The 20,271-nt window shown below is 41.1% G+C and overlaps 1 protein-coding gene across 1 annotated transcript in view; it reads left to right on the top strand.

The window, feature by feature from the left end:
- The window catches only part of Pja2 (praja ring finger ubiquitin ligase 2), a 56,954-nt gene extending 44,969 nt beyond the window's left edge, over nucleotides 1-11,985 (top strand). Inside the window, exons 7-10 of the mRNA XM_051154435.1 lie at nucleotides 1,581-1,692; nucleotides 6,658-6,772; nucleotides 7,170-7,291; nucleotides 10,994-11,985. Of these exons, the coding sequence (XP_051010392.1) occupies nucleotides 1,581-1,692; nucleotides 6,658-6,772; nucleotides 7,170-7,291; nucleotides 10,994-11,119 (475 nt within the window). The 3' untranslated portion in view covers nucleotides 11,120-11,985. The remainder of the gene's footprint in view (nucleotides 1-1,580; nucleotides 1,693-6,657; nucleotides 6,773-7,169; nucleotides 7,292-10,993) is intronic.
- The last annotated feature ends 8,286 nt before the right edge of the window (nucleotides 11,986-20,271 follow it).

Here is a 20,271-nt window from a genome sequence, read left to right as displayed (position 1 = left end):
TCCTGAGTGTTCAGTTTATGCTACTGAAGAAAAGAGTAACTGAGAAGTAGTTTACTGCAGTCACTGGAGTGGATTTTCTATAAGAAGTGAACATGTTTGTGTTCTTTTAGAGTGTTAATCTGATCTATTGGAAAGTCGTGCATGAAAAAACTATTTTCATAGTTTCTTGTGTGTCTTCAGTGTGCTACCTCTGTGCCTGGCATCTTTGTGTGCCTATCCAACTTATTTTATAGATGAGGAACTAGTCAGAGTCATTAACTGTGACTTAGCTAACTCCTGTGTGACTGATCCCAAGGCCTTCTCTGTATTCACACTCACTATTAGATAAGAGTCTCAGTATTGCAGAGGTGAACAGACTGCGGATTCGTTAATTCTAAATCTCTGGACGTGTAAGAATCCCTATGTTCTCTCTTATATTTGTTGATTTCTAGTTCTACTAAACTAAATTTGTGTACTTTTATTTGTGTATGTGTATGACTGTTTGTGACTGTTACTCAAATGCTGAGAAGATACGGAAGTCAACAGACATTGGCCTTTGGACAAACCATTTTAGAATCTCGGGTTTATAAGATGGTAGGGGTACATTTACACAGTGTACCCCATGGACAACTGGGAATGTGGGTCAGTGGCTGCCCAGAGATTGGAACTAGTTAAAAATGTAGGAATTACTTGCAGAAAAGATCAAAAAAAGAAGTGAGATTGAGATTAATTTCCAACGCAGCAAGATTAGAGAGCAGATGGCCAAAGTCATACGTGGGTTTGTTTTGTTTTTAAAAACAGAATGTAACTATGTAGTTCCAGCCAGGAGCTCACTGAGACCCACCGCCTCTGCCTCCTTGGTGCTAGGGGAAAGGTGTGCACGACTATGCCTGGTTTTCCTAAATTTGAAATATTAATAATTCTAGGGCTAGGGGAAAGTAGGATCTGACTTATGAATAAAGGAAATAGCTTAACACCAAAGTCAGATGTGTTTTTCTTGAAGGGCTTATAGTCCTTTCGAACGAGAAGTCATAAAAATGAACAGTTTGGAGAAAAATAATGTTTTAGCTATTAATAAGTGAAGGAGCCCTGATTCTTAGCCAAGGGGAAGAAGAGAGATAGAAGAAGGCTTGAGAAAATGAAATCTTGTAAAACCCAAAAGTAATTAAGTGGTTCAAAGTGGGCCGGGGGTTGGGGAGAGGTTTTGACTAGTGATAAAATTCAAATGCAGTAATTTTCTTTCTCATATTTTCACCTTCACCCAGATTGGAAACTAAGTCTAACGGAGAGGAAAACACAGGGAAAGGATTATATGAGTACTGTTAAGTAGGCTTTTGAGTCAGAAATACAAAGGGAACATTTCCTGCAAACTTTGTGCAGTGAGATAACAGACTGGTGAGCAAAATGGGTTATACTAACTTTATATATTTAACACTTAGCTTTTCTGTTATTTTTCTAGTTCTTCTGCCCATACAGTTTACATTAAAATATTTCAAGAATTTCCTGCTTACAGAAACTTGCACAGCCCACCCACTGTGGTGATATGTAATTATCCTCATGTAAGAAATCTGAAGCCATAGTTACGGGTCTTGTTCTTTCAGCCTATTTGATGGGTTTGCGGATGGACTAGGAGTTGCTGAAGCCATTTCTTATGTGGACCCTCAGTTCCTCACCTACATGGCACTAGAAGAACGCTTAGCTCAGGCTATGGAGGTATGTTTCCAACTGATAAATAGATATGAAATTGGTAAAATATAAAATAACTTTGAAAGGTCTCCTTTTTTAACTCCACTGAAGAGAAGATGAACAGTTCCCACAGCAATGTTATAGCTGCAGTGCAGCAATTGTTAGCAGTGTGCCTGTGTGCAGTCATTGCTGGTGTGCTAGTTTACTTCAAATTGCAATAGTTGTCAGTTTTTTCTACAGAAAGAGGTATTTTGCTTAAGTTTAGGGAATGTAATTTCTCCCTTTACTGAACTCTAGGTGTACAAGTGTGGATGTTTGAATATTTACGCAGACAGGCACAGAGGGGCATAGCTGTGGAGTTAGAGATCCAAGGGTGTCACAAAACCCCCCTTTTCTCCAGACAGCACTTACTGTTGCAATCAGGTCCCCTCCTCTCATCTTCTTCAGCAGTGGGACACATTTGCTACCTCTTCTTGCCACCTTTTTAATTTCTTGAACTGAAACACACAAACTTATTCTGAAATGTATTTTCCAAAATTAAAAGCCCAGATGTTTTCATTTGTTTCCATTAAACTGGTGAACCTCATTGAAATAAATCTTTCTTTAAACCACTAGTCATCAAGTGATTTCAGACAAAACCAACAGTACTGGTGAGTTGAATGAGAAGGAGTTAAGAAACGAATCAGTAAGAAGGGACTTCCAGGAGCATTCTGAAAAAACTGTATCTTGACATTTTCAGAGTAGAAAGTTCAGTTCAAATTGCTAAGTTAGCTAGTAGACAGACTGGTGTTCTTGTGCTCTGCTTCATCTCACATTTTTGCCGTATGTGTGATTTTCCGTGAGAGCATTAGTTTCTTTTATGTTCTACTAGTTTGTTCTCAAATTTCACCATAGCAGAAATAGTATGAACCAGAGCAACCAACATCATGAAAACAGCATGTGCTTAGGACCTCTCTTCCCAGCGCTGGCGTATGCACAATGATGGTGTGGTGTGAGAGCTTGCGGCAGGGACATAGTAACGGAGAGTAAGGTTGCTCACTTCCATGAGCAGCGTAACGTTTGAGTCAGCACAGTAAAGTAAATCTATGCTAGGATGTAGTTTCACAATATTTAAAGTATCTTTAGTTTTTATCATCTTAGGTTTGTACTTTCTTCACTATGGAGGTGTCCTTAAAAGGAGAAATGTTGGCAATAATGTAAATTTTATTTATTACTAAGGGGCAGTATGGCATGATTGAGGAAGAGCTAAAAAGATTGGTCTTGAGAGGCAGGTTGCACAAGGGCACCAGTAGTGTGAGTAAAGGCAAAGCAGGAAGGACTGTAGGACTGCATCCGCTGTTGATTCTGCTAATGAGAACTCAGCAGTGTGGGCAGGTTCGAGGCTGTCTTTCCTTCCCTGCCCTGGTGTTGTCAGCTCTCTCCTCCTCCGCAGCACTAACAGCCCCTCACATCTTAGGCTCTCCATCACTGATGGTGATTTTGATTGAGTAATTCTACATCTAGGTTATCAGGAGAATTCTAGTTTCTTATCACACTGCAGAAACAATTTTTTTCATGTCTAGGATATATTTATTTTTAGTTAGTTTTAAAGCATGGAACTGAAATAACTTTTTAAAAAACTTAACATTGGTATTCTTGAAATAAAACAAAAATTATAAAAAACAAAAAGCCGGCATGATTTATAATGGTTTCATTTTATGTCTTAAGTAATACTGCTTATACATCTTTGTAAAGAAAATGCTTTTAAAATTTAACTCAAGTCTGGCAAGGTGGCTCAGTGGGTAAAGGTGTTTTCCACCTAGCCTGTCAACCAGAATTCATCCCCTGAGACCCACCAGATTGTGCGAGAGAACTAACTCCAGGCAGTTGTATCCTGACCTCCATACCCGTGCACATGGGCATACATATATACACACAATGAAAATGTGATTTCAAAAAGTTAATGCAGAAAAATGGCTTAAACTAAGTGACAGGTTTCTCATTTATAATTTCAGTTACTCAGAGATAAAGTTTTGCTAGCACTTAAACACAAAACTTTACTGGAAATGACATGGCTTAATGAAATGGAGGGACCTTTTTGAGTTTATTCCTAGAGTGAAACATATTCAGTATAAATTTTATTTTTTTTATCTTTAAGAGTGTATGATTGAGAAATTTTGTTCAAACAGATAAATTAGTAGGGAATGACTTTAAGCACAGATCGTCACGAAGTTCTTACGTAACATTTTACGAAAGTTACTGCTACTGCTTTGCTGGGGTTCTTGTTTGTTTTTATTTAAAGCAGATGATTTTTACATCTCCTAAAGGATTTATTTTTCTGCTGGAATCCATGTAGACCTTAATTCTTTATACCTGTAAGTTACTAGTTAATAAAGTGTGAGAAAGGCTAGTATATAAGAAAAATGAGAACCAAATCATACTTGGATAATAGGTGCATATTTTTGCAGCTTAGTTTCAGGAAAGATTACTTCAGGTGGTATAGCAATGAGGTCATAGCTTCTTCAGCCTTAGGATAAATGGGTAAATGTGAAGCATGGGGCCCTGGTCACTCAGGTCATCCTGACCCAACAGAGCATGCGTTAGTGAGCTCTGTGGTGCCATAAAGATGGGGGGGGGGGGGGGAAGCTTCCATGTAACAACAATAAAAGATTGTATTAAATCAGGTAGCATAGTATTTAGTATAATAATGGTAAGCTTTCAGGACTGTATTCATGGCTTATTTTAAATCAACAGTCAACCAAGTTTTAATCATTCAGAAATCCTTAAGTCTGTGGAGGTCATTCAGATGAGTATTAAACATTTGTTAGAATCTTTAAACATGAAATTCTCATGAATTCATATGTGTGAGGTACACATGTATGTGCTGGTTCACGTGGAGATCACAAGACAGCCTTGCGTGTTGGTTCTTGGGCATTGTCCTGTAGCTGTTTTTGAGATCGCTTCTCACTGGTCTAGAACTTAGTAGGCTGGGCTGATTGAGCACAGTTCCCAGGGATCCATCTGCCTCTCCCGAGGCCTCAGTGCTGGGAGTACAGTTACACACCATCATGCTCAGTGTTGTTTTCTTTTCAAAGGTAGGTTTTGGGCCCAGCTCAAACTCAAGACTTCATGCTTGCAAAGCAAGCTCGGTACCAAGTAGCTGAATCCCCAAACCCAGTTAGAATTATTTGTTTTGTAGAATAACCCACACCTACATGTCTGAAGAACTATCCTCAATCTTCCTTTTCTGGCTTTGGTTCTGGTATCTCTTTTAGACATGGAAGAACTAACATTTGGTTCTTCCACCTCGGCCAATGAATTTTATTATTACTTTTGGTACCTTAAACAGATGAATTAGTACAGTGTTTATTCTTATGTGACTGGCTTATTTAATATAATGTTTTTATGATTAATCTATGTGCTAATATGTGTTAGAATTTCATTTCAAAGCTGATTCTTAGGAGAAAAGAGAGTGTGTGTGTGTGTGTGTGTGTGTGTGTGTGTGTGTGTGTGTGTGTGTGTGTGTGTTTCAGTGAACACTAGGTTTGCTCCTGCTTTCCCGCTTTATGACATTACAATTAATACACTGGTCAGCATGGATGTACAAACACATCTATACTAGTCTCTGCTTTCAGGTATTTTGAGTATATACCTAGAAGTAGAATTGCTGGATACCATGGTAATTGTATTTTTATTCATTCACTTTGGGTTTTTGAGACAGGGTTTCTAGTATGTGTCACTGGCCATCCTGGACCTTGGTCTGTAGTCCATGCTAGCCTTCAACTCACAGAGATTGACCAGCATCTGTTTCTCAGGTGCTGGGATTAAAAGCATGTGCCCAAACTGCCTGGCTAAGTAAATCTGTTTTTGAGTGTTTAAGAAATTCTTGGGCTGCAGAGATGACTCAGAGGTTAAGAGCACTGCCTGTTTTTCCAAAGGTCCTGAGTTCAATTCCCAGCAACCATATGGTGGCTCACAACCATCTATAATGGGATCTTCTGGTATGCAGGTGTGCATGCAGGCAAAAAGAAAGAAAAAAAAAAAGGAAGGAAAAAAATTCTCATACTGTTTTCTATATTGGCTACATTTTGCATTCCTACCAGGAAGGAGGCCCACTTTTGATAGCCATCTCAATAACAAAGTATTAAGCTAGAATAATGGAGTGTTAGGATATACTGCTAACAAGTAATAAACTGTGAAGTATTATCTTGATTCAGAGCAATTCAGAAAGAAGATACCACTGTGAATTGGGATTCCCAGCGTAGGTTTTCTGGAAGAGCCGAAGGAGGGACAGAAAGTACCAGGCACAGGAAGCAGCACCTTGTGCACTAAGAACATGTACTAAAACCAGCATGCAGAAAGAGGCACAGCCTTCTGTAGAAGAGAGAGGATGATGCGTACTAAATTTTCATGTGACCATGTGTTTTTTCCAGTCTTCATAGAATAATCATTGACACAGGCTAACCCTCTAAAGGAGTTGGTCAGGTAACCTAGTAACGCTTGTTGACCATGTGCATGTGCTCATTCTGTGTGAGTAGGTAAAACCACAGGGCTCGGTGGTCTGTTTTCACACTGTAAACATTTGGTAGTCTAACTGTGACCTGTTCTCTCATGAAGTACATTTTTCTAGTGTCTTTTCCTGATATTATTGCTCTCACACAAGAGCTTTCAAGCTGGAAGCATAACCATTGTCTGAAAAATGCCATTACAGTGAGCAAGGAGATGACTGCTGGGACAAGATAGATCTTGTAGGTTTTTCTTTCTGCACACGTGTGTGGGTGTGGGTGTGTATGCATGTGTGTTTGTGCGTGAGTGCATGTACTGTGTGTATGCGTGTGGTGTGTGCATGAGTGCTGTGTGCCTGTGTGCAGAGTGCACAGTTATTTGATTTAGTGACTGTGACAGTAGTAATTTTGGAAGGGAGCTAACGGGAAAGGAGTTGAGACATTGTAAAAATAGTTTCCCATTGCTATTTTAAAGAGCCTTCTAACAGCTGTGCTTTCTCTTGCTCAGACTGCGCTGGCACACTTAGAGTCTCTTGCAGTAGACGTCGAGGTGGCTAATCCACCAGCGAGTAAGGAAAGCATTGACGGACTTCCAGAAACTCTTGTTCTAGAAGATCATACTGGTAAGGTCAAAGTTCTCAAGTTTAGGGTGGCATGTTGTTGTATATTTTGATTTATTATTGGGGCACCTAGGAGATGAAGTAGTTGATCACTGGTTTTTTGTTATTGTTGTTGTCTGGGGTTTTTTTTTGTGTGTGCGTTTTTTTTTTAAAGCCAGAGTTGACAAACTTTGACCTAATAGAAAATGCTTAATAAAACAGTAAAGGTAAAGTGTTTAGTCAGTGAACTTTTCAAAACAGGAATGTTTAATTTAATTCCCAACAAATATCCTAGAATCATGTTTGCCAGTTAATTGATAAAGCTCTGCATCTTTCATCTTTAACAGCTGTCGTATGTGGCTAGTGTTAGTACTGTTGAGCCTCGTGTGCTTGATAGATGTGCCTTGTTCCTTGTTCTCAGCTATTGGGCAGGAGCAGTGCTGTCCGATCTGTTGCAGCGAGTACATTAAGGATGACATAGCAACAGAGCTGCCGTGCCATCATTTCTTTCATAAGCCTTGTGTCTCAATTTGGCTACAGAAGGTGAGTTTCAGATGTACTTTTTTAAAATTAACACTTCAGTAGTTTCTCCTACAATTAATAATAATAGTGACCTTTAAGCTTATTTTATCTAGACACATACAGTATTTCACATTAAAGATTGATTACCTTTTGTAGAAATTTAGACAACAATAACTATTTGATATATTTTCATTCACAGCCCTGCAATTGTTTTCAGAAGTATCTCCAAAGATTCTTTTACACCACTCAAAGCGTACTGTGATAATAAAAAAGTATTCTGCAAGTGTGCACAGGTGTTTCTGAAAATGAGAGAAATACAATAGCCAATCAAGTGACCCCTCTTCCAGCTTTTATACCTAAAAGACTTACCAATAATTTTAAGTGTACTTGAGTTACTTAAGAAATAAAGAGTTCTACTTACATGCCGTGACCCCTGCTGTCCCGTGAAGGGCACTACCTTACCATCCAGCTTACTAGAAACCCTCAGGTCACTTTCCTAGCTTTCTTCTCACGGTCATAGCTCCCTCTTGCCTATTTTCCCCTTCTTGCTCCTTTCTCTCTATTTTCTTTATTGGTTTTTTTCCCTTTACTCTTACTTTATCTTCTTAAAACTGTTTAAAGTGTCTGAAGCCTAAAAACGCCCATTAATCTACTGCTGTTGCCTCCTGTATTGTGGTTAAATGGAGACCTGCTTTGTACTCTCTAATTTGTTGACATCTTCCTCTGTCTCCTTTACCTGCTACTTTGCCTCTAACAGCCAGTATTCCCACCCTCCAGTGGACGCATCTATGATTTCCCCAGTTTTTGACGTTTATGGGATTGGTTTTCTTTATTGTTTTTCCTCCAACAGTATTGTACAGTTTTTTCCAGTACATAATATTTTTTTTAATTTACTCCTGAATATTTTTTCCTATTCAAAGTTTTAAAACATTTTATTCATATGTTTCTCTCCCCCAAAAGAATTGATTTTGGTTAGAATTTACGATTGTGGTAGCACTAAGTGTATACATTCTGCTGTAGACTTGTTCCAAATACTTTTAGAGTTGGATTCATGGAACACAAAAATTTCCCTGAGGTGCACTGCTCTTTTGAGTTGAAGTTGAGAGTTGGATACCTGATTACTGCTGGCTTTTTCTTTTTAATTTAAAATTTAATAACATCTATTGTTAAAATGATACGTATATCATGCAATGTTGTGAGAACTAGTGCCTAGGAGGCAGTCAGTGCCTAGAAAATGTTATAAATGTAAATTACATCATCAATATCAGTAAAAATTAGAGATGGCCTATTAAATAATGAAATGGCAAAAATAAGCTTAATTTATGGTACAGGTTACAAAGACCCATAGGCCAACTTTAGTAAACTGCTTGTTAACAAAATGATTGCTAATTGATAAGTAGAGATTATATGTGTTTCAAGTTATTAAGACTTCTGAGAAAAAAAGAAAGACTTCTGGCATTCTAGATGATTTTTTTCTTAATCTGTTTATTTGCCATTATGTAGATTATAACATAGATGGTATAATCTGTCTACCTCAAAGTTTATATAAAGTTGAATTAGGGCCGGCATGTGGCACACACCTTTAATCCCAGCACTCGGGAGGCACAGGCAGGCAGATTGCTATGAGTTTGAGGCCAGCCAGCCTGATCTACAAAAGTGAGTTCAGGACAGCCAGGACAGTTACACAGAGAAACCCTGTCTCAAAAAAACAAAAATAAATAAATAAAGTTGAATTAGATAGTGCATATTAAAACATAAACACCTGGTATGGAAAAAGTAAGTGAACAGCAGTTAAGGTCAGAATTAGGTAGGAAAGAACTTGTCATTCCTGTGTATGGTAGCAGAGGTGTTGCTAGTCAGCACAAAGTATTTCTGAAACCAGTAGGAAAGCAGAAATACGGGCTACCAGATTTGCAGTGCTGTGTGTACCCGAGCCTGTGACTCATCAGTCAGCCCCTCCAGCTCCGCTGGCTTCCTTACCTGTGGCAGTTGCCCACTTCATTCTTTGTCTTAACATTTAAATTGCAGCTCTGGTCCCATTACTTCCTTTTCTTTAAAGAGGAGAGATATTGAGGGTGATTTTCTTTCACTTGCAGAATAATGGGTTTCTGTTTTGGCTTTCAAATCTAGGCCCCAACTGACTCTTCCGATTTCTTCTGTTCTGTACATTTGCTTATGTTTCTGTGCATTTGTTCCTGAAACCTGGCCCCCCTGCATACTATCTGTAAGATGAGGTGATCTAAGGAGATAAGCGATTATAGGAGATGTAAGGAGATACAGTCGATTGTCGTTGACACTAGATGATTCCACTGTATTTACCCATGTAATCCTCAGAGAACTGGAAAATGTACTGGTGTTCTGCTCCCTATTCCAGTGATTGTCACATGGGTTAAGGTGAGATAGCTAGTACATCCTAGGCCCAAACTGCACTTGTGTATAGGATACTGCTGTTAGCGGCCACTCATTGTGGCAGGTACACAGTCAATGTACTTGACTTTGCTATAGCGTGGGCTTTCAACAGTGTGATAGCTTCATTGCCCTTCTTTCAGGGAGATGTATTTGGACAAAGATCAGATTTGCAAGGAAATGATCCATCATCTACCAGGTGGCCTTCTCTTGGTCATAAATGTGCTCCCTCCCTGCCTTCTTCCCACGCTGTGGTTGATTTGTTTTGTTATTTGGAAGGCACATGACTTTGTCTCTTTTTGAAAGGGCTTACCTGGCTAGTAAGTAAAGTCTGAATGAAGTCCATCTGTTCGATCATATCTGTCTACCTAGAATGAGGCTCTCATACATGTACATAACAAGGGAGGCCTGGCGGGGCTGTGGTTTGGTAAGCCAGTTGTGTGATGTCTCTTACATATGCCTCATAGATAAAATAATCATTTGCCTCAGCTTGTTAGGAAGTTTAACTGTGACCTCTATGAGGGCAAGCACTGATTCTATGCTCAGCTTTGACAATAGCATCCCTGCCAAGCATAGAAGTTCTAAATAAAAATTCAGTGAACAAAAAATGAGCTGAATCCAAGGTATGAACATGATCATAGCATACTGTTTTGTTTAAAAGAAACTGGAGTCTGGCATTAAACAAACGGCTTTAAAATTTTGTCTTTATCCCCATATTTGACCATGTCCCTTGGATGGGGAGGCCTGGTGGCACTCAGAGGAAGGATAATAGGCCACCAAGAAGAGACTCGATACCCTATGAGCATATATAGGGGGAGGAGGTCCCCCTCAGTCACAGTCATAGGGGAGGGGAGTAGGGGGGGAAGCAGGAGGGAGGGAAGAATGGGAGGATACAAGGGATGGGCTAACAACTGAGATGTAATATGAATAAATTAATTTTTAAAAAAAGAAAATTTTGTCTTTATGTCATGGGTATATATGAGGTGGTATTGTTGGGTGTTTGTTTGTTTGTTTTTTAAATACTTGATCTGGGGCTGGAGAGATGACCCAGCAGTTAGAAGTGTATGTGCCTCTTACAGAGGGGCTGAGTGGTTCTTAACACCCATGGCAACTGGATTACAGCTGCTGTACTTCCAGCTCTGGGGAAGTTAACAGTCTCTGATGGCTTCGTGGGCACCTGCCTGTATGTGCCCACACACATATACACAAAATTTAAACTGAATTTCTTTGTTGGTAGTGATTGTTCTATAAAGACACTGCTGTTAGTTTATTTCTTCTGTTGACTGTTAATTGGCTGTTGTTTTTCCCTCCCTGCAGTCGGGAACGTGCCCTGTGTGTCGCCGTCATTTCCCACCCGCAGTTATTGAAGCATCTGCAGCTGCTTCCTCTGAACCTGGTCCTGATGCCCCACCTGCAAGTGACAACACTGCAGAAGCCCCGTAAACCACAACACTGAAATGAGATCTAAATTCTATCACAGTAAATCTGCAAATTCCTTCTAAGTCTGATGTGCAAATAATTATATATAAATATATTTAAAATGCTATATATAGTATATGCCATGGTTTAGAAAGAGAATATTAACCCTTCTAAACTGAATTTAGGTTTGCAGAACATACTAAACATTTTCAAGCTGAATGTTGAAGCAGTGCATCCATTTTCTTTAGTTGAATATGTTGGTGTTCACTGTTCAGTCAGTAGTCATCTCTGTGTCTGAAGTGCTGCCACTAAGAGATCATAAGAAGCTCTCTTTTCCACATCAGATGTGAAGACTGTGATCACAACAGTAGTAAAATTTGGTTTCATTGAAAATAAATTGAATTCTAAAGCATGCTTTTTCACTGGTCCCCTTGCTTTTGCTACATCGAAACCTCTTGGTTTATAATAATACTGAGAAGGTTAAACTTTCAGAATGCCAAACAAAGACTAAAATTTTGACCAGAACACCAAAATTTACATCTCAGATGTAAACCTCCTGAAATGGTCATGTAATAAGATATTTAATGAACATTGGATGTGTTTAAAGGCTCGTAAAGCATGTGAGTAATCTGATGTGCTCTATGCTTGGCACAGGGACATGTGTGTGGCCTTATGAAACACTGTCTAAGCCCTTATCCAGTCTGCTTCTACTCATTAAGTACTTGAAGGTCCAGAACACTCTTGACATATTTGTTTAAGAAGTTGGATGTAGTTAGGTAAAGGTAGTTTGGTTTCTGAAATATTTTAGAAGGTCTGAAGATTTGCACATGGTCATGCCTGTAACTATATCAATCACCCCAAATGAGAACTGCACAGCTGTAGGCGATCACATGGAGTAGGCACGGTGTAATAGGAGCTTACAGGTGAGGCCTACTGTCAATGCTAGGGAACAGTGGGTTAGAAGGCACAACGCTAGAGCACACAGTGAGTGCACAGCCAGCTGGTCCACTGCTCATCTAGTTCAGGAATATTTATATAGCTCCTGAAATGCACAGTTTCATTTAATTTGTGTAATATCTGAGTATTTATATTCTTTCTTTTTTTCTCCATTCTTGAAAATAAATGAATTTTCACTGTTGGCACATTTGAGGCTTAAATATAAGAAACATAACTCTTGCATTCTGATTTTTGCATATATTGTAAATGTGGCTGGTATTTACAACAAAATACTGTGTATCCTTTTATGGGTAAAACAAAAGTGAACATTGCATGCAAGTAATGTGGTGAATTTGTAATTTAGGGGTTCTCTGGGGCTTCTGTGACTTTGGATGCTTACATTCAGGCCTTAATGTCGCTCTAGCTAGCATGTTTCCTTCTGATGTAAATAGTCAATGCTGTATAAACTAAGCTTTGCTTGTTTTCTATTCTGTGATCTTTCCATACTGTATTTCACTGATGATCAGTTAGTGTCAAGAAGTCACACCACGTTAACATTAGTTCCCATGTGTGTACTGTGGAAATTGGTGGATCGTATGTTTGTTTGTTTTCTTTTACGTACTGTTGATGAGTTGTGGCACTTACTGATTAAACTTACATTGCTGCAGATTGCTTTGTAACAAGCTACATGTTATGTTTAGTCAGTATTAAGGGACCTTGGTTTTACTCTCCTATATAGCAGCTGTCCCAAAGAAACTATTTCTTCTTTGCCTATTAATATTTAGCTTTTATCTGCCAGTTGTTAAGAGGTTTGGTTCCAAACTCACCCAGAGAGTTGAATGGAGAAAGGAAGATGGCTGTTGTGCTTCCCTGCTTCCATCTGCTAGCGACTTCATTGTTGGCTCCTGCTGCACATACACAGCTGCTGTGAAGGAGAAAGCTGAATAAGACTTTCTTTACATTTTTTAAAAAGAAAATGAAGGTTTAGGACTTTGATGGTAACAAGCCAGTGTATAAGCGGAGGCTGACAAGTTCAGACCCCAATATATTATTTGATCTTATCCTGAATCCTTTTGAAAAGTTAAGAATATATGAAGGTAAATTAGAAATAGTAAAAATATTAATAAAATGCCTTTTATCTTATTTCTCTATTTTATGTTGTTACTTGGCCTAATTTTAATTTTTTTGAACACTTTATTTCTTGTAATATGAATGCTGATATTTAAAGTTCGACTCGTGTGGATTTCTTTTGTGTTTCTTAGTTGTTTATCTCTAAGCTAACTAACTTTTAACATTATTTGTGATATGGATTTATATATAAGCTGTTAAATATATATGAGCTGTTAAAGTGGAATGCAAGGTTTTCAAAAGCCCAGGTCTAACTGTAATGATTGGTTTATTGTTCTACAATCCCAGCCCGGCATTTTCCGTGTAAATCATAAATAATAAACAGGATATACTCGGTGGTCATTTCTAATATTTAATTGTGTCATCATCACTTCTGCAACAATCCCAGAAAGATTCAAAGTCACTAACAAAGAGCACAACTCTTAACTCCAGACTGTGCTTACTGGGTTTTTCTCTAAGAAATCGGGGCAGAAGGGAGGAGGGGCACATAGTCACTTACAGAGGCAGAGGCAGGCTCTGACAGAAAAACTGTTACCCTTTCCTGCTTAACTGTCTCAGCAGTCCCACACTTCCCTGCAGAGCCTGGCAGCTGCTGTGCTAACTCAGACTGTGGAGACTCTGGAAGTTCTGTGATTCCTCACTTGAGTGGCTGTCATCAAACCAGATGCAGGACTGCTGTCAAATATGCCAGTGAGAACAGCCTCTCATGGCTCACAGAGGGCTCAGAGGCTTATTTCGGAGTTGGTTGCATAGTAGATTGTATCGATAATATTAAGCAAAAACAATTTTGTCTAGAAAGGTTAGAATTCTAATTGTCCTAATAAACATGCCAGAAAACTAGTCTTGGAGATAAGAATCGCAGTGGTGTGCTTATGCCCTGCAGTAGTGCAAAACTGCTTCTAAAGTGGGCATCCTCTTGTCCAGCCGTTGGTCGTACAGCCACCTTATACCCTGCAAAGGCAGGATTTCACTGTAAAAACAGCATCATTCAGATTCTCTATAGAAACATAAAACTAGAAAAAAAATCTGTCTCTTCATACCCTCCCCCAGGATTCCTTCACATTTTTAAATGTCACATTATATCTGACCCAGACCAGTCCAAGTCTGCCTCTTTCAATCATTCGCTGACATGTTTTGCCTATAAGGTGAACAGTTCTGTAATCTAACTGAAATACAGGGTTTCGGGGCTTTTTGCCAATTTCAAAATTATTCTGGAGGTGTAGGTGTAGCTGGTTGTGATGATCATTCTTAGGCAAGCTTACGGCGTGACTGACAAACTCCACAGGCATTGCCATGCGTAGGCCAGCACCTCTTCATAACCTACCTGAAGGACGGTTCGCATCCTCGTTAATGTTAATATGGAAACACCCTCTCAGACTCTGTTAGCTCCAGTTTTGATGAGGCATACTTCCCATGTTGGGTGGGGAATTTGTTTTGAAGTTACTGTGGAGCACAAAGCATAGCACTGTAGCCAACCCCTTAGGTTGATAGGCTAGTGCTTAGTTCACACAACTGCCAGTCACCTTGTGTGCCTCTGTTTCATCCTTTGCTGGAAAAGACATGACAGAGTTCTCGCCGTGTTTTAAAGATGTCTTTGAAAATAGTTTAATCTGCTAGTGTACTAAATTAAGAAAGGAAAGGAAGTCAGCTGGAAATGCTTCCTTAACAAAACTGGTGCAGACACTGTTTCCTGTTGCTCATATGCCATCTGTTTAGTAGGCTGTTCTAGGTTCCATAAGTCTTCAATGTCAAGTTCTTCTTAATTTCTGGAGCCTACCTTTTCCTGCTCAAGATCTGTCTTAAAATAATATGACATTGACAAGTCACATAATTACTCTAATTTTGCTATAAAGTGATAAATCTAATTAGGCTCTGTACTGTTGTCCGTGCACAAGTTTATGCACAGTTCTAAGGGGAATATTAATTGCTTGGCTTCCAAAATTGCTTTTAGGAATGCCTTTGGGGTTTGGTGAACATTACACATATAAAATTATGAATATGCCATAATCACCCCAGGGGTTTAAATTTTGACAGGAAAACTTCATTAAGTCAAATAAAGTTTGGGCCCAGAGGGATGACTCAACAGTTAAGTATGGGAATACACATTGCACTGTATCATAACAACTCTCGGCACCACTCGGGATCTTTTTTTTTTAATTCCCCGTTTTCGTGTGTGTGTGTGTGTGTGTGTGTGTGTGTGTGTGTGTGTGTGTGTAACTGCACATGCCATCTTCAGTCACTCTTCCATCTTAGTGAGGTAGGGCCTCTCAGGCAAACCTGGAGCTTGTTTAATGTGTGATCTTGCTCTTCTACTGGGCCCAGGACCTCTAAACCTGGTATTTTGATGTTCTAGGTTTGTTTTTTCCTGACTATCAGGCTTAATTTAGTTTAAATTCACACTTAAAGCATATAAAGCTGGAAGTGGGGAGCTCTCAAAGTCTTATCTGGAAAGCAAATTCTTGTCTCATATTTGATCATGTTAAAGAAAAGCAAAAAGAGGACTTGTTTGCAACCCACATCTAAATGAGTACATAGCACCTGAAACAACATGCCCAAACTTGTAATAAACTTGTGAAAATAATGCATAGAACATGTCAAACTCTCATCATACCTAAATCTGCCAAGAAACATCATCAAAGCCAACAAATTATTATTTATATAACCTTAACCTAAGCAATTTACTAAATGTGTACCAGATGCCTAGTCCATTGCAGCGAGGACACTGCATGTAGCCCCAGCTTGTCCCCTTGTAAGGGGACTTGTAAGAATTCCGTCCTAGCACCCGGCACTCAGGGCCTTAGAGGGTGTTGTGCTGTTTTCCCCAAGGGCATGTTAGCCACCAGAGAGTCCCTCAAGCTAAAGGACCCAGGGCTGGACTGGAGGTCTCTAGGAAGTTACACATGCACCCTTCATCAGCCGTGATGTCTCACAGCCAGCGCAGTTTCAGAGAATTTCTTTCCTAGCAGCGGGACTGGGGTGAAACAGAAGCCAGGGTTTCATTTTTATCTGCCTTGCATGACTTTTTACCATTCCCACTTCCCTTTTGCTCTAAGACAGTCTCACACAAGCCTTCACTAAAGTTGTCTTACCCCAAAGTGGAGCATAAGCCAGACAGTTCTGAAGCAAGGCTGGCAGAAACACAGTAGGAAACACAGTGAAAGTTTTGGTGACCACAAATAGCAGTTCACTACAGACTGGCTTACCTAAAGGCTTCACAAGGAGTAATCTCTGAAAGTCGCTAGCTGGACTTCCTTCATGCTGCCTCTCACAGCAGCTGTAGAAGCTATATGGACACACACTAGCCCCAGGGACTAAATGCTGTGCAGATGCCTGCTTCTGCTATTGTGTCACGCAAAGCTGTCAAATATGGTTGTGTCAGCAGCACACTACAAAGCTGCAAAATGGGTCCTGCGCATCACAGCCACGTCCTACTTCACTGAGGTCTTCCTCTCACTCTGTCAGGAACTTTGAAGGGTCTTAGATTTCAACAGAAATGTGTGAGGCCCCTGGATCAGCGATTACTGACTGGCTTCTAGCCTAATTATTCTAACTGCAGCAGTTGCTTTTGGCCGCACGATCTCAGGAATGGTGCAGAGGTTATTGGCAGTGAGTGCCATACAGTCAGTAGGTTTGTGTCACAACTGAGGAAATCAGCTTAGGAAACTGTTCTTCTGAGATGGCTACTGGCTAACCTTCCCTAGAGCAGTGCATTGTCATTTTCTAGAGCAGGAAACAGATCTGTCTTCTGACCTGAGGGGAACCATGGTTAGGACTGTTTTTGAAAGACAGTACAAAACACAGCTACCCAGGCTAGTTGCTCAGAAGACATCCAGACACAAATCCTTCACCTGTTGTTTAACCCCTACCCCCACCTCCTGCACGGCCTCACTCTGCTAATGGAACAAAGGTCACGAAGACCCCACTGTGCAAAGCTGAAAGAGACACGGAAGCTGAGCCTTGTCACCAGCGGAATGTTAACCAAAAATGGACGGGAAGGGATGGCTGAGCCTCACTTTACTTAGCTATTTGATTATAAGTTAAGTTGGATATTTGACATTAACATTTACTGGGTATCTTCTGGACTCTGAGAATATTTTGGAGTCATTTTTACATGCATGGTCTTGGTTAATCCTAACAACATCTTAGAAGTAGGCGGTCTGATGACCTCCAGAAGGAGCCAACAGATTAAAGTAACAGCTAACACCAGCCGTACAGCTAACCCTTCTGGAAGGAATCTGGCTAGTGCTGTAACTTTCTTTGTACTTGCCTCCTGCCTAGGAAATCCACACTGCAAGTCTTGCCCTGCCCTGATTGGCCTCTGTCCCAGGCAGCTTATTCCTTGATTAATGGATACCCAGATGATGCTCTTCTCCAATAACAGACACCATAGGAGGCTGTGAGAGTGCTGCCAAAGCAACTTGGCAGAAGGTATTTGTCTATTCCTGGACCACTTTGTACTTAAGACCAGTTTGTTCGTTTTGGTTTTTTTTTTTTTTTTTTATGTTTTTTTTTAAGGATGAAAATCACTGCTTTACTAGCTCATTTTGTGAAGGCAACAGTGGCTCCCCTAAGATCACAGTCGTAGAAAATGCTGGAGCTAGGACTTGAAGGTTCGGACTCAGGCTGCAGACACGTCTTTTCCACAGTCAGAAGTCCACTTTGGGCCCACTGTCACCCTCTGATGTGTCAGGCAGCAGCTATGGGTAGATTAGTAAAGAAGCCTCTGAGTCCCAGTCCGCACTTACCCTACAGCCTCTTCCGAGACAAGGTGGGAAAACAATAGGCACACATGCCCTATAGGGGAGCTCTTTTTTCTGCCTCTTTGGGGTGGTTGGGAGGGAGCAATGTAAGTTCAGAGGCTTGGGTGCTGAAACAGCCACTTCTCTGGAAGCCTGCTGGCCCTTATGAAAAACAGGTACAGGCTGGAACTCCCAGATCTGTAAGGATGACAACACTGATTAGTAATCCCTGGAGCTGTGATGGCTTCCTAAAGTGGGAACCCTGCTGGGGTTTCTTAAAAGACAGAGAAAGGAGCTGGTTGCCTTGTAAATTGAGTAACAGCTTTCTATGGCAACCTGTTAGTGTCAACTCAGTGATGGTGCCCCCAAAAGTGAAGCTGAACTTCACCCACCCAAGGAGAATTTTTTTTTTTTTTTCTTTTCAAGTAGGAATGCAAGTTGAGGGTTGCTCTGCAGGTCTGGAAGGCACCATTTTCACACTCCTGGTTACAGGGGAAGAGGTTAAAGGGTATTTCCAGTAACTCCCAGGGGCAAAAGCTGTTTGCTTCCCTTCCCTACCCTACCCCCGCCCCTTTTTCCTGCCCTTCTCCAGCTAGACTTGCTGAGCTTAAATCCTTGCTATGCCTCCTCCCCAGTCTCCATGTGCCTGCTGCCTCTGCAGAACAACAGGGGGATGTGTCATTATTAGTATGGATGGTGCTCTTAGAGTCTGGCACCTAGTCAGCTCGGGGCTGGAACACTTCTGTTCCCTTACACACTTCTGTCTCCTCCCACAAGGCAGGCGTTCCTCTACTGGGACACATAGCCTCTTCTACACCTTGTCTTCCGAGAAGTGGCTGGTTCTGGTGAGCCCTGGAGGGCACACACTGCCATGTTCGTCTCCGAATCTCCATGCCTCTCTCAGAGAGTGAGCAAGTGCCTCTCTGCAAAGGCTGAGTTCTTGGGCCTTGGAATTGCTTCCCACTAGGATGTCTGTGTGAGAACTAGTGTGTGTCCCAGGGTCTGTCTCCCAGGACTCCTGTCCACAGCTTGCTCTTGTCCACAGGCTCTGGTCCAAAGAGTGAATTCCACTGCTGACTAGAAGCCTGTTTCTATGGCGTGACAGCAAGATCTAGAATCACTGACTCACACTTGACTCAGGGCTCAGCTTGAGCTGTGGGTGGGCAGGTCCATCTCAAGTCAATGGCAAAAGGCACTCTTTATCCTGTGGTGCCACTCCCTGTGCTAGGTAGCATGGAGAGCTGTCACCCCACCCCTGTAGGAGGCCTAGTGTGTGAGCCTGTCTCATCCTAGGCTACACAACCTGTCACTCCTGGGACTGGCAGACCCTGTCCGTCAGTCCCCTCCTGCCCCCCACCCCCCAGGCTGTCTTGAACTGGATAAACAGCTAGCATTTCTTGTACGTCAACGATGCCGCTTCTCCTTTAGTCCGTTCCTTCACTGGGCTGACGACACAGCTACAGAAGCAGGAAGCCTTGTGGTGTTCCAATGTGAAATATACTTTCCTAAAGTCATTATGGGAGATAGGAAATTAATCAGGAGCTGTGCACCCGGGCCCTGGAGAGCCGTTGATGGTGTGTAGCCAGTATAAGCCCTCCTCCCGTGTGTGCATAGTCCAGACGCACTCTATTTGTCCCAGGACTTCATCGGGAAACCGCAACATTCCACATGCTCCCGAGTTTTGCAATCAAATAGATCATATAGGTAGAAGGCCACAGGAAATTTTGGCCTAAGGGAGTCCCAGAGAAGGCCATACGCCCACTAAAATGAGTCATTTCTCTGTCTAAAGGGCTAATGAGTGACCTAACAGCCACAGGTGGGCTGAGAAACTCTCCACTGAAAACACCTGTGGGCTGTCAGGATGACCCCGCCCCCTGCAAGCTTCTGCTAACGGAGCATCCCAACCCCCATTGCTATCTACCACTTGGAGACTGTAGCACTGACCCTCATCCCCCAAAATTCCCCTTTTTCTGTAGTATAAAACCCCAAGCCTCCCGTGCCACTTGCACAGTCTCCGCTCCCCAGGAGTGGTGTTCTCCAACTGCTGCGATTAAAGAACAATTCTGCTTCTGGAGATGCCAGCCTGCGGTCTTATTTCCACGTCACTTTCACCCATACCGATCTTACACGTCACCTTTGGTCCGCAACAAAGCTGCTGCTGCATTGGCCACTGTCCACGGCTCCGTTTTTGTTTGTTTGTTTTGTTTTGTTTTTGTTGTTGTTTTGGGGTTTTTTTTTGTTTGTTTGTTTGTTTCTTTGGTTTTGTGTGTTTGGTTTGGTTTTTTGTTTGTTTGTTTGTTTGTTTGTTTTTTGGCTCTTTTGGTTTTTGAGACAGGATTTCTCTGTGTAACCTTGGCTATCCTGGAATTCTCT

The sequence above is a fragment of the Acomys russatus genome, chromosome 12, assembly GCF_903995435.1.
Source record: "Acomys russatus chromosome 12, mAcoRus1.1, whole genome shotgun sequence".
NCBI lineage: Eukaryota > Metazoa > Chordata > Mammalia > Rodentia > Muridae > Acomys > Acomys russatus.
This window is presented reverse-complemented; position numbering and strand designations above follow the sequence as displayed.